The sequence below is a fragment of the Pithys albifrons genome, chromosome 10, assembly GCF_047495875.1.
Source record: "Pithys albifrons albifrons isolate INPA30051 chromosome 10, PitAlb_v1, whole genome shotgun sequence".
NCBI classification, from domain to species: Eukaryota; Metazoa; Chordata; class Aves; order Passeriformes; family Thamnophilidae; genus Pithys; species Pithys albifrons.
The window spans coordinates 33,197,073-33,209,873 of NC_092467.1; the positions used below are offsets into that span (position 1 = coordinate 33,197,073).

Here is a 12,801-nt window from a genome sequence, read left to right on the forward strand (position 1 = left end):
TTCAGACACCTGCTGACTCTCCAGATGGAGATCACAGAATTCCAAACTGGTTTGGGTTGGGAGGGACCCCAAAGCCCACCTGGTTTGGGTTGGGAGGGACCCCAAAGCCCACCCAGTGCCCCCCCTGCCATGGGCAGGGACACCTCCCACCAGCCCAGGGTGTTCCAAGCCCTGTCCAGCCTGGCCTGGGACACTCCCAGGGCTGGGGCAGCCACAGCTGCTCTGGGCACCTGTGCCAGGGCCTGCCCACCCTCCCAGCCAGGAATTCCTTCCCACTATCCCACCTATCCCAGGGCCTGCCCACCCTCCCAGCCAGCAATTCCTTCCCACTATCCCACCTATCCCTGCCCTCTGGGTGCATCTCCTCATCTGCAGGCCCATTGCAGCAGGAAAAGCTCCTGAGCTGGAAGGAGCAATCCTTGTGCTCCTGTTGGGAAAGCAAAGCCCTGCCCTCCTCCTCCTCCTCCTCCTCCTCCTCCTCCTCCTCCTCCTCCTCCTCCTCCTCCTCCTCCTCCTCCCCTCCTCCTCTCCTCCTCCTCCTCCTCTCCTCCTCCTCCTCCTCCTCCTCCTCCTCCTCCTCCTCCTCTCCTCCTCCTCTTCCTCCTCCTCCTCTCCTCCTCTTCCTCCTCCTCCTCTATCCTCCTCCTCTCTCCTCCTCTCCTCCTCCTCCTCCTCTCTCCTCCTCTTCTTCCTCCTCTTCCTCTTCCTCCTCTTCCTCCTCCTCCTCCTCTTCTTCCTCCTCCTCCTCCTCCTCCCTCCTCCTCCTCCTCCTCCTCTTCCTCCTCCTCCTCTTCTTCCTCCTCCTCCTCCTCCTCTACCAAGGGGTTGGAGCTCTGGAGCTTCTCCAGCTCTTCCATCCCACCTTCCCATCAGTTTTGTGAGTTTTGTGCCTCTGTCCTTCCTTCTCTCCTGCTTCTGCTGACAGGGATTAGTGTTTTGGCACACAAAAGATCCATTAATTGAGAAGAGATTATGTTTTGTAATTAATTTACATAAACCTCCTGTTTGCCTCAGACTGAGGATTTTCCTCCTTAGAACCAACTGCAGATGCTGATCAGGAGCTGTTTGCTGGAGGCTGATGAGGAGCAGGTTCCACTTGTGCCTCTTGCCCAGTTTCTTTGTCTCATTCATGAAATAATCTGATTTTTGGGCTCTTTTGGAGGGAATGATCTCAGGGGGTGAGCAGTGACCTCTCAGCCCCAGCAGGGACACCTTTCCCTGGTTGGGGTGGGGGGAAGGAGGAGAACTGGAGTTTCCAGGGGGAATGGGGGGCCCTCCAGGGATTGAGGAACTGGATGGAGCAGGGATGGGACTCAGCTCTGCACTGCTCCCCCTTCCCCACCAGAGAAAGGCTCTGAAAATTGGGGGACAACAAAAATAGGTGAGAAAAGTGTCATCACCAAAGCTGGAATTAGTGCAGGGGAGATGCTGAAATTAATAGAAGGTTTAATTACCACATGCCCAGGGCCTGAAATGTTCCTCCTTCCCAGCTCAGGCCCTTCAGTTCCATTGGGGTGCAAAGAGCAGCAGAATTCCCAGGGGATTCTGTCATGGATTTTCCAGCATTTCTGTGTGTTTCATTTTCTTTATCAAGGGCAACTAATGGAGCAGTTCCAGACCCACTTCTCAGGAAAAAACACTGAAATTCAGCCTTTCCTGTGGCCATTCCTGAGGAGCAGATTCTGCAGGGCAGTCACCCCTCACTCATTCCCTCCCAAACTCAGGCTCAAGTTCCTCTCTTATTCCAGTATTAATTTCCCTTAAATCCAGACTGTTCCTCTCTCCACTCACCTCCTGCCTTGGTTTTGTCTCCTGAAGAGGCCAATTCCAAGAGATGATCCAATTAATCCACAAACCTGTTTTATCCTGGAGCTTTTGAGGGAGTCTCATTAACTCCCTTCTCTTTATCCTCTTCATTTTCTCCCTCCAGCTCTTCAAACAAGGTTCTGTTAAAGAAGAAATTACAGTTATTTTTATGAACAGCAATAATGGAAATGTTGCTGTTTGCACAAGCAAAAGAAAAAAAAGCCTTTCAAAGCCGGGGTTTGCTGCTGTAATTGTTATTTTTAGTGCTCTTCCATCACTTGGCTCTTTGTAAACTTTCTGGCTGGCCTTTTATCCTGGTTTTGTTGTGGGTTTTATTAAAATGTTGTGTTTGATGCCTGTGCCCACAGCAGAGGAGGAGAAAGCCCAGCAAAGGGCTTGGGGATTCCTGGGGGAAGAAGGACTTGCTGAGGAGCTTTTGAAGTCCAAGTCACTGCTCAGTTGTTCATTATCTTCCAATGGCTTGGAAAAAAGCTCCAAATAATTTGCTTTTCCAAGGGCATTTGTTTTTCCTGTGTCAGGAGTTGGATTGTGCTGCTTCCTGGGTGTGAATCCCGAGGGGCTGGGCAGCTCCAGAGGTGGCTCTGGGTGGGAATCGCTGGTGGGACCACTGGCTGGTCTGGGTGGGAATTGCTGGTGGGACCACTGGCTGGTCTGGGTGGGAATTGCTGGTGGGACCACTGGCTGGTCTGGGTGGGAATTGCTGGTGGGATCAGCACTCTGGGCTGGGCTGGGACACTCAACTCAATGATTAGGGAGATTTCTGGAGGGTGTCAGGGGAATGACAAGTTGGTGTCAGGGGAATGACAAGCCTTGTTTTGGTTTACTTGGACTATCTGAGTGCATTTTTTCCCCTAAAAGCCTTTAGGAAGTGGGAGTTGGAGGCTCAGCCCCTCTTGCCTCTGTGATAACACAGCTCAGCACAGCCTGATTTGTTTATAATGTTAAAATAACTTCTCCAGATGTCAATATCTCTGCCAGATTTAGGGACTGCTGACCTTATCAAAGCTGATCATTGAGTGTTGTCTCCACCTGCAGTGCTGAGTTCAGGGTCCTGTTCCTTGGGGAGGAGCTGGAGGTGCTCCCACCAGCTGAGGGAGGTTCTGCAGCCCTTGGCTTTGAGGGGGAGAAGTTTGGAGTGGGGAAACTTCCCAGGTGTGTGTTTTCCTGCAGGAAATGTCCCTTCTCAGGGTTTCCAGCAGCTCAGGGTGGTGCAGGAGGGGCAGCACTGGCAGGTGACCCCCGACATGCCCTCGGTGGGGTTTGCTCTGGCTCTGTGACCAGGGACATTTTCATCCTTCCCTTGTTCCTCTGGCTGAGGGTTCAGGGCAGAGCCCCAACAGTGGGGCGGGCAGAGCCCCAACAGTGGGGTGGGCAGAGCCCCAGCAGTGGGGGGGGGAGAGCCCCAACTGTGGGGTGGGCAGAGCCCCAGCAGTGGGGTGGGCAGAGCCCCAGCAGTGGGGTGGGGAGAGCCCCAACAGTGGGGTGGGCAGAGCCCCAACAGTGGGGTGGGGAGAGCCCCAACAGTGGGGTGGGGAGAGCCCCAACAGTGGGGTGGGCAGAGCCCCAGCAGTGGGGTGGGCAGAACCCCCGCAGTGGGGTGGGGAGAACCTCCACAGTGGGGTGGGAAGCTGTGGAGCTCTGCTGGTGTCAGGGAACCAGGAATTTCATCAGGAATTCCTCAGGGACAGTCAGACCCTCTGCCTGATTCACCCCCGTGACTCCCACTCTGGGGACCAGCCCATGCTTTGGGGAACATCTTTGTGCTTGTGGCCATTCCAGAGTTGACTTTCTCCATGGAACCAGCAGTGGCTGTGCCTGGGCTTGGGGTGTCTCCTCCTGTGGCAGTGCAGGGAAAGCTGCTGGGCTGAGGTGGAGTTCTGTGGTGCCCCTGGCAGGTCTTACCTCTCTGTGTAGAGTCAGAACCTCAGGGTGCAGCCTGCAGGTGTGCCTCAGAGCTCTCCATCCCTGCACTGCAGTCCTGGTGGCACCTCTGGAGTCTGCAGGGTGCTGGTGGGCTCAGCCCCGTGTGTTCTGCCCTTTCCCTCAGTATGCTGCTGGGAGATGACCTCCAAAAGGAAGCTCCTGGGCCGCCTGGTGCCGTGTCGCTGTTTCCGGGGCGAGGAGGAGATCGTGTCCGTGCTGGACTATTCCCACTGTGGCCTCCAGCAGGTGCCCAAGGAGGTGTTCAACTTCGAGAGGACCCTGGAGGAGCTCTACCTCGATGCCAACCAGATTGAGGAGCTGCCCAAGGTAAGCAAAGGTCTGCTGGGAGAGAAACTCCAGCTCTTTGTGTAGTGTTGGGGCAGGAGTTGGTCCTTCAGCCTGGAGGAGACTGAGGGGAGACCTCAGTGCAGTCACCCCTTCCTTGGGAGGGCAGAGGAGGGCTGAGCTCTGCCCTGTGGGACCAGGGACGGGGCACAGGGAATGGCTGGAGCTTTGTCAGGGCAGGGACAGGGCACAGGGAATGGCTGGAGCTGTGCCAGGGCAGGGACAGCACCCAGGGAATGGCTGGAGCTGTGCCAGGGCAGGGACAGCACCCAGGGAATGGCTGGAGCTGTGCCAGGGCAGGGACAGGGCACAGGGAATGGCTGGAGCTGTGCCAGGGCAGGGACAGCACCCAGGGAATGGCTGGAGCTGTGCCAGGGCAGGGACAGGGCACAGGGAATGGCGGGAGCTGTGCCAGGGCAGGGACAGCACCCAGGGAATGGCTGGAGCTGTGCCAGGGCAGGGACAGGGCACAGGGAATGGCTGGAGCTGTGCCAGGGCAGAGTCAGGTTGGATCTCAGGGAAAGGTCCTTCCCCCAGAGGGTGGTGGGCACTGCCCAGGCTCCCCAGGGCAGTGGGCACAGCCTCGAGGCTGCCAGAGCTCCATGATCCTTGTGGGATATCCAGGATTCCAGTGGGAGGCCCATGATCCTTGTGGGATATCCAAGATCCTTGTGGGATATCCAAGATCCTTGTGATCCCTTCCAGCTCAGGATCTGCTGTGATTCTATTGGGAAATGCCAGTGCTGAGGAGGAGTTTCCCAACTGCAGGGACATCACCCAAGTGAGCCCAGAATCCTGGAATTCTGTCCTTCCTGAGTCAGACTCCTCTTATGGAAAATCCTGGAATTCTGTCCTTCCTGAGTCAGACTCCTCTTATGGAAAATCCTGGAATTCTGTCCTTCCTGAGTCAGACTCCTCTTATGGAAAATCCTGGAATTCTGTCCTTCCTGAGTCAGACTCCTCTTATGGAAAATCCTGGAATTCTGCCCTTCCTGAGTCAGACTCCTCTTATGGAAAATCCTGGAATTCTGTCCTTCCTGAGTCAGACTCCTCTTATGGAAAATCCTGGAATTCTGTCCTTCCTGAGTCAGACTCCTCTTATGGAAAATCCTGGAATTCTGCCCTTCCTGAGTCAGACTCCTCTTATGGAAAATCCTGGAATTCTGTCCTTCCTGAGTCAGACTCTTCTTACAGAAAATCCTGGAATTCTGTCCTTCCTGAGTCAGACTCCTCTTATGGAAAATCCTGGAATTCTGTCCTTCCTGAGTCAGACTACTCTTATGGAAAATCCTGGAATTCTGCCCTTCCTGAGTCAGACTCCTCTTATGGAAAATCCTGGAATTCTGCCCTTCCTGAGTCAGACTCCTCTTATGGAAAATCCTGGAATTCTGTCCTTCCTGAGTCAGACTCCTCTTATGGAAAATCCTGGAATTCTGTCCTTCCTGAGTCAGACTCCTCTTATGGAAAATCCTGGAATTCTGCCCTTCCTGAGTCAGACTACTCTTATGGAAAATCCTGGAATTCTGTCCTTCCTGAGTCAGACTCCTCTTATGGAAAATCCTGGAATTCTGTCCTTCCTGAGTCAGACTCCTCTTATGGAAAATCCTGGAATTCTGCCCTTCCTGAGTCAGACTCCTCTTATGGAAAATCCTGGAATTCTGTCCTTCCTGAGTCAGACTCTTCTTACAGAAAATCCTGGAATTCTGCCCTTCCTGAGTCAGACTCCTCTTATGGAAAATCCTGGAATTCTGTCCTTCCTGAGTCAGACTACTCTTATGGAAAATCCTGGAATTCTGCCCTTCCTGAGTCAGACTCCTCTTATGGAAAATCCTGGAATTCTGTCCTTCCTGAGTCAGACTCTTCTTACAGAAAATCCTGGAATTCTGTCCTTCCTGAGTCAGACTCCTCTTACGGAAAATCCTGGAATTCTGTCCTTCCTGAGTCAGACTCCTCTTATGGAAAATCCTGGAATTCTGTCCTTCCTGAGTCAGACTCCTCTTACGGAAAATCCTGGAATTCTGTCCTTCCTGAGTCAGACTCCTCTTATGGAAAATCCTGGAATTCTGTCCTTCCTGAGTCAGACTCCTCTTATGGAAAATCCTGGAATTCTGTCCTTCCTGAGTCAGACTCCTCTTATGGAAAATCCTGGAATTCTGTCCTTCCTGAGTCAGACTCCTCTTATGGAAAATCCTGGAATTCTGTCCTTCCTGAGTCAGACTCCTCTTATGGAAAATCCTGGAATTCTGTCCTTCCTGAGTTGACTCCTCTCATGGAATCTTTACATCTGTTGTGCTGCTGCTGAATATTTACTATAAGGAATTCAAAGTTACTGTAACTTCAGTGTTCTGGAAACAAAAGAGGGCAAAGTGGTGGAAAAACCAATTAATGGCAGGTGCTGGCTACATAATGAAGCATGAAGGGATGTAATCCAGCCCTTGATTGGATTTCTCTCCACCGTAATGAAAGATGCTCCCAAGTCTTTAATTAAACACTGGCCCCTGTAACCCCCTCTCCATCCCCTCCCAGCACAGGTACCTCCTATAAGTTCTGTTTGCAGGTGTAGGAAAGGTGCTTTTCCCATTCCAGGGAGCTGTTTTTTGGGATGTGATGGTTCAGTGCCTGGGGTTGTTCCCTCCATCCCTGATTCTGCAGGATGGGAAGTCAGGGCAGCTCCAGTGCCTGGGGTTGTTCCCTCCATCCCTGATTCTGCAGGATGGGAAGTCAGGGCAGCTCCAGTGCCTGGGGTTGTTCCCTCCATCCCTGATTCTGCAGGATGGGAAGCTGGGGGAGATCCAGTGCCTGGGGTTGTTCCTCCATCCCTGATTCTGCAGGATGGGAAGTCAGGGCAGCTCCAGTGCCTGGGGTTGTTCCCTCCATCCCTGATTCTGCAGGATGGGAAGTCAGGGCAGCTCCAGTGCCTGGGGTTGTTCCCTCCATCCCTGATTCTGCAGGATGGGAAGTTGGGGGAGATCCAGTGCCTGGGGTTGTTCCCTCCATCCCTGATTCTGCAGGATGGGAAGTCAGGGCAGCTCCAGGAGCTTTGGTTCCTGGACAGAAGGCTGTGAAGAGCTACCTGATCCCTCCTAGAGAGGAAGACAAAACCCCAGGAGAGTCTCCTGTGGAATGGGCCCTGGTGGAGCCCCTTTGCTGCTGCTGAATCCCTGGGGGCCACTTCTCTTCTCTGTCCTGGTCACAGAATCATAGAATAGAATCACAGAATCACAGAATCATGGAATGGATTGGGTTGGAAAAGACCTGTGAGATCAGCAAGTCCAACCCTTGATCCAACCCCACTGTGATCACCAGCCCAGGGCACGGAGTGCCCTGGGCTGGTGATCACAGTAGGGTTGGATCAAGATGTGGATTCTCACTCCGTGCCCTGGACTGGTGATCACAGCAGGGTTGGATCAAGACATGGTGGATTCTCACTCAGTTCCACATCCACAGAATCACAGAATCATGGAATGGATTGGGTTGGAAAAGTCCTCCGAGATCATCGAGTCCAACCCTTGGTCCAACTCCTTGTGCTGCACAAGAATGGTGGAAGTGTCAGCCTTGGGCAGGGATTTGGGGGTTTGCTCAGTAGCTTTTGGTCCATATATTCTGATTTCCAGGTTTCCAAGTGGTTTTCACCCCAAGTTGTGGTGCCTGAGCCCGACAAATCCACCAGGGCAGAGAATAATTCCAGAATTCCATAGGAAAATCCGAAGGCCAGAGGGAAAGGGGCTGCAATTAGGGAGGTGATTGTCTTTAGTCTCAAATTAGAGTAACTGCAGCATTTGTCACAGTCTTGGCCACGGGTAAGGGAAGATCAATAACTGTTAATTTGGGCTCTTAGCAGGCATCGTTCCCACCTTTATTTGTCATTACCAGGAATTAACCAGCCCCAATAATTCCCTTCTCAAATGTTCTGCTTCAGGTGCTTTGGCCTTGTGGCTCTGAACTGTTTTTTCACTATTGAATTAATATTCTAGAGGAGAAAATGCCAATTTTTGGCCTAAAACTGGCCCTGTGTTGCTCAACACCCACTTTGTATTCCATGGTCTGTTCCACCAGGGCAGAACTTTCCTCCCTCCCTCAATGTCATTTCAAGTCACTTCTTCCAGGGCACAACTTTGCCCATTTTCTGTTCTTTGCCCACTTTTCTGGGCCTCAGAAGCCTCAATAACCTTTTGAACTCTCCTGTCACCCTGATCAGGTTTAAAAATTCAATGACAAAATGCTGAAAGTGATAAAATGTAATGATAAAAACGCTGCTAAAAACCTGGTCTGCCCTCACTGCTCTCAGTGCTGTGTGAGACTCCAGAACCCAATCATTTGGCATTAATTAATTGATTAATCGATGCCTTAAACTCATTCCTCCTGCTTTTAGTTTTATTTTAACCTTACATTTCCTGTACCATAATTATGGTTGTTTTCTCTTCCATCACTAGAAATCAGTTTTTATTTCCTAATTTTTATATTTCTTTTTTTTCTTTAAAAGATTTGAGGATTTTTACATAATTCTCACTCTGTTTTCCCCCCAAATCTTGCCAAGGCTTTTGATTTCCTTTGCCTTTGGCTTCAGCATCGTGAGCTGCTGCTGCAAGAGTGGCCCTTATTTGGATGAGTCAAAGGAATTGGTGACTAATAAATGGAATTTTGATCTCCCTGGGGGTGGAGTCCTTGGCAAGGAGGCTCCAGGAAATCAGGAGTGGGCTGAGGATTCCCCCCAACACCCTTTGGAGCAGCCCAAGCCCCTCTGGACATTGAGAGACCCGGAATAAAAGCCCATTGTGGTGACTCAAACCTCAGTTGGCACCTCCAGGCTGGAGGAGCCAAAGGCACTGCTGGGCATCCAGAGGGGTGATGCCAACCAGGAACTGAGGGAAACCCCTCTGGGTCATCCAGGGGGTGAAGAAATAAAGGGCAGTGTCATTGTCAGAGCTCTCCCTTCAGCAGCTCCAAAGCTCTGCAGGTGTCCAGGCAGTGCTGAGCTCCCATTCCCAAACATTCCCTGGGCTCTGGAATGGGAATTCTCCAGGGAGTGGCTGGCACTGGGCACTGGGCACTGGGGGAGCAGATTCTGGCCAAGATTTCAGTCACAGAGTTTAATTCATGACATTTTCTGCCCAAGGCTTGGTCTGGTTTGGATTTGTGCCCAAATCCTGCAGGTTCCTGCTGGGAATTCTTCTGGAGTTTGGAGGAGTTTCACAGAATGTCAGAGCTGGAAGGGCCCCACACGGGCACCGAGTCAGCTCCTGGCACTGCCCAGGGCCGCTCTGTGTCTAAATAATGACCCAAACTGACCTTTTTTCCCCCCAAACCTCTGCCAAGTGTGTTTTGTGTCACAGCAACTGTTCAGCTGCCAGGCCCTGAGGAAGCTGAGCATCCCTGACAACGACCTGTCCAGCCTCCCCCCTGGCATCGCCAGCCTGGGCAACCTGCGCGAGCTGGACATCAGCAAGAACGGTGAGAGTGCCTGTGGTGTCCTGGGGTGGGCATGGAGGGGCTGGGCAGGGCTGGGCAGGGCATGGAGGGGCTGGGGTGGGCATGGAGGGGCTGGGCAGGGCTGGGGTGGGCATGGAGGGGCTGGGGTGGGCATGGAGGGGCTGGGCTGGGCTGGGGTGGGCATGGAGGGGCTGGGGTGGGCATGGAGGGGCTGGGCAGGGCTGGGGTGGGCATGGAGGGGCTGGGCAGGGCAGGGCAGGGCATTGCTGTGAGCTGGACATCAGCAAGAACGGTGAGAGTACCCTGGGGTGTCCTGGGGTGGGCATGGAGGGGCTGGGCAGGGCTGGGGTGGGCATGGAGGGGCTGGGGTGGGCATGGAGGGGCTGGGCAGGGCTGGGGTGGGCATGGAGGGGCTGGGGTGGGCATGGAGGGGCTGGGCAGGGCTGGGCAGGGCATTGCTGTGAGCTGGACATCAGCAAGAATGGTGAGAGTGCCCTGCCCTGGGGTGGGCATGAATGGAGTGGGGCTGGGGCTGGCATTGCCACAAGCTCAACATCAGCAAGAAGGGTGAGAGACTGCCTTGTGCTGTCCTGGGGGTGCTGGGATGGGCATGAAGGGGCTGGGGTGGGCATGGAGGGGCTGGGCAGGGCTGGGGTGGGCATGAAGGGGCTGGGGTGGGCATGGAGGGGCTGGGGTGGGCATGGATGGAGTGGGCAGGGCTGGGCTGGCATTGCCACAAGCTCAACATCAGCAAGAAGAGTGAGACCCTTCCTGTCCTCAGTGCTGGGCTGGGCAGGGCTGGGGGTGCCAGGGCTGGGCTGGCATTCCTACAAGCTCCCAGCAACAGGAACAGTGACCTGCCCTGCCCTGCCCTGCCCTGCCCTGGGCTGTGCTGGGGTGGGCATGGAGGGGGCTGCAATCCCTGCTGCCCCAGGAGCTGCTGCCCTGGGTCCTGGTGCCCAGCCTGGCACCGTGCAGAGGGTGCCATGGGGCTCTGCCTTGTTCATTTGCCTCCAGGGTGTTCAGCACCACATGCCAGGGGGGCTCATGCAGAGGTGCCACTTCTCAGTGCCCTTGGGAGCTGTTCCACTTCCCAGAGTGGCTGAGAACCCCCTGGGCTCTGGGAACAGTCCGGGGTTTATACAAATTGATTTGCTGAGGGGCATCCCCAGTGAGGAACTTACACATTGAGGGGCCTCCAAACCTCTGCAGGTCTGAACTCAGGGGCCTTTGGCACTCCTGGAAACGGGGGGACATTCCTCACCCATGGAGACCCTTGGGATTCTGTGTGTTCTCCCAGGGAAATGGGGAGAAATTCCTCATCCATGGAGACCCTCAGGATTCTGTGTGTTCTCCCAGGGAAATGGGGAGAAATTCCTTATCCATGGAGACCTGGAGACCCTCAGGATTCTGTGTGTTCTCCCAGGGAAATGAGGGGAAATTCCTTATTTATGGAGACCTGGAGACCCTCAGGATTCTGTGTGTTCTCCCAGGGAAATGTGAGGAAATTCCTTATTTATGGAGACCTGGAGACCCTCGGGATTCTGTGTGTTCTCCCAGGGAAATGGGGGGAAATTCCTCATCCAAGGGGGCCTAAGACCCTCGGGATTCTGTGTGTTCTCCCAGGGAAATGGGAGGCAATTCCTTATTTATGGAGACCTGGAGACCCTCGGGATTCTGTGTGTTCTCCTCGAGACTCTGAGGATTCTGTGTGTTCTCCCAGGGAAATAGGGGGAAATTCCTTATCCATGGAGACCCTCAGGATTCTGTGTGTTCTCCCAGGGAAATAGGGGGAAATTCCTTATCCATGGAGACCCTCGGGATTCTGTGTGTTCTCCCAGGGAAATGTGAGGAAATTCCTTATTTATGGAGACCTGGAGACCCTCGGGATTCTGTGTGTTCTCCTTGAGACTCTGAGGATTCTGTGTGTTCTCCCAGGGAAATGGGGGGGAAATTCCTCATCCATGGAGACCTGGAGACCCTGAGGATTCTGTGTGTTCTCCCAGGGAAATGGGGAGAAATTCCTCATCCATGGAGACCCTCAGGATTCTGTGTGTTCTCCCAGGGAAATGTGAGGAAATTCCTTATTTATGGAGACCTGGAGACCCTCAGGATTCTGTGTGTTCTCCTCGAGACTCTGAGGATTCTGTGTGTTCTCCCAGGGAAATGGGGGGGAAATTCCTCATCCATGGAGACCTGGAGACCCTGAGGATTCTGTGTGTTCTCCCAGGGAAATGGGGGGGAAATTCCTCATCCATGGAGACCTGGAGACCCTCAGGATTCTGTGTGTTCTCCCAGGGAAAAGTGAGGAAATTCCTTATTTATGGAGACCTGGAGACCCTCGGGATTCTGTGTGTTCTCCCAGGGAAATGGGGGGCAATTCCTTATCCATGGAAACCTGGAGACCCCCAGGATTCTGTGCATTCTCCCGGGGAAATGGGGGGCAATTCCTTATCCATGGAGACCTGGAGACCCTCAGGATTCTGTGTGTTCTCCCAGGGAAATAGGGGGAAATTCCTTATCCATGGAGACCCTCAGGATTCTGTGTGTTCTCCCAGGGAAATGAGGGGAAATTCCTCATCCATGGGGGCCTTGAGACCCTCGGGATTCTGTGTGTTCTCCTTGAGACTCTGAGGATTCTGTGTGTTCCCCCAGGGAAATGGGGGGAAATTCCTCATCCATGGAGACCTGGAGACCCTCGGGATTCTGTGTGTTCTCCCAGGAGACAGAGCAGCAGTTTGGGGAGAAGGGAAAGGCACAAATAAAGTGATGTCACTGTTTAGCTCCAGAAGATTCCATAAATCAAACATTGGCACAATGGTCTCAGGACAAGCCCAGGACCTGCCCTGTGGGTTGTTGAGGGTTTAAGCACTTTTAGACCACCACTGAATGCATCAGTGTTGGTCTAATGTACTAAAGTCTCCCTCCTGGAGGAACTGAGGTCTGAGCTGAGAACCCCAACCGAGCTCATTAGTGAGCACAAGCAAAGGGCAGATTTTGGTGTAATTAATGATTAACTTTCCCTGGCTCTTTAGGAATCCAAGATTTCCCTGAGAACATCAAGTGCTGTAAGTGTCTGACCATCATCGAGGCCAGTGTGAACCCCGTGTCCAAGTGAGTACCAGGAACAACACACACCTTTGGCAGTGCCCACACCTGGCCCGGCTCATTGGCAAATCAATCCCTAATTGTTTCAGTCTGCTGGAGATCTGGGTGTTAATTAATGTGGGGTCTCTCCCCTTAACAAAGTGCTGCCAAAGCTTCGGGGTTTGGGCA

The 12,801-nt window shown here is 53.3% G+C and overlaps 1 protein-coding gene across 4 annotated transcripts in view; it reads left to right on the plus strand.

Moving 5' to 3' along the window:
* Window positions 1-12,801, plus strand: part of LRRC7 (leucine rich repeat containing 7) — a 134,183-nt gene that overhangs the window by 54,718 nt on the left and 66,664 nt on the right. For all 4 annotated transcript variants that reach the window (XM_071565464.1, XM_071565461.1, XM_071565462.1 and 1 more), the window contains exons 2-4: window positions 3,875-4,077; window positions 9,429-9,546; window positions 12,561-12,639. In XM_071565464.1, coding sequence (XP_071421565.1) covers window positions 3,875-4,077; window positions 9,429-9,546; window positions 12,561-12,639 — 400 coding nt within the window. The remainder of the gene's footprint in view (window positions 1-3,874; window positions 4,078-9,428; window positions 9,547-12,560; window positions 12,640-12,801) is intronic.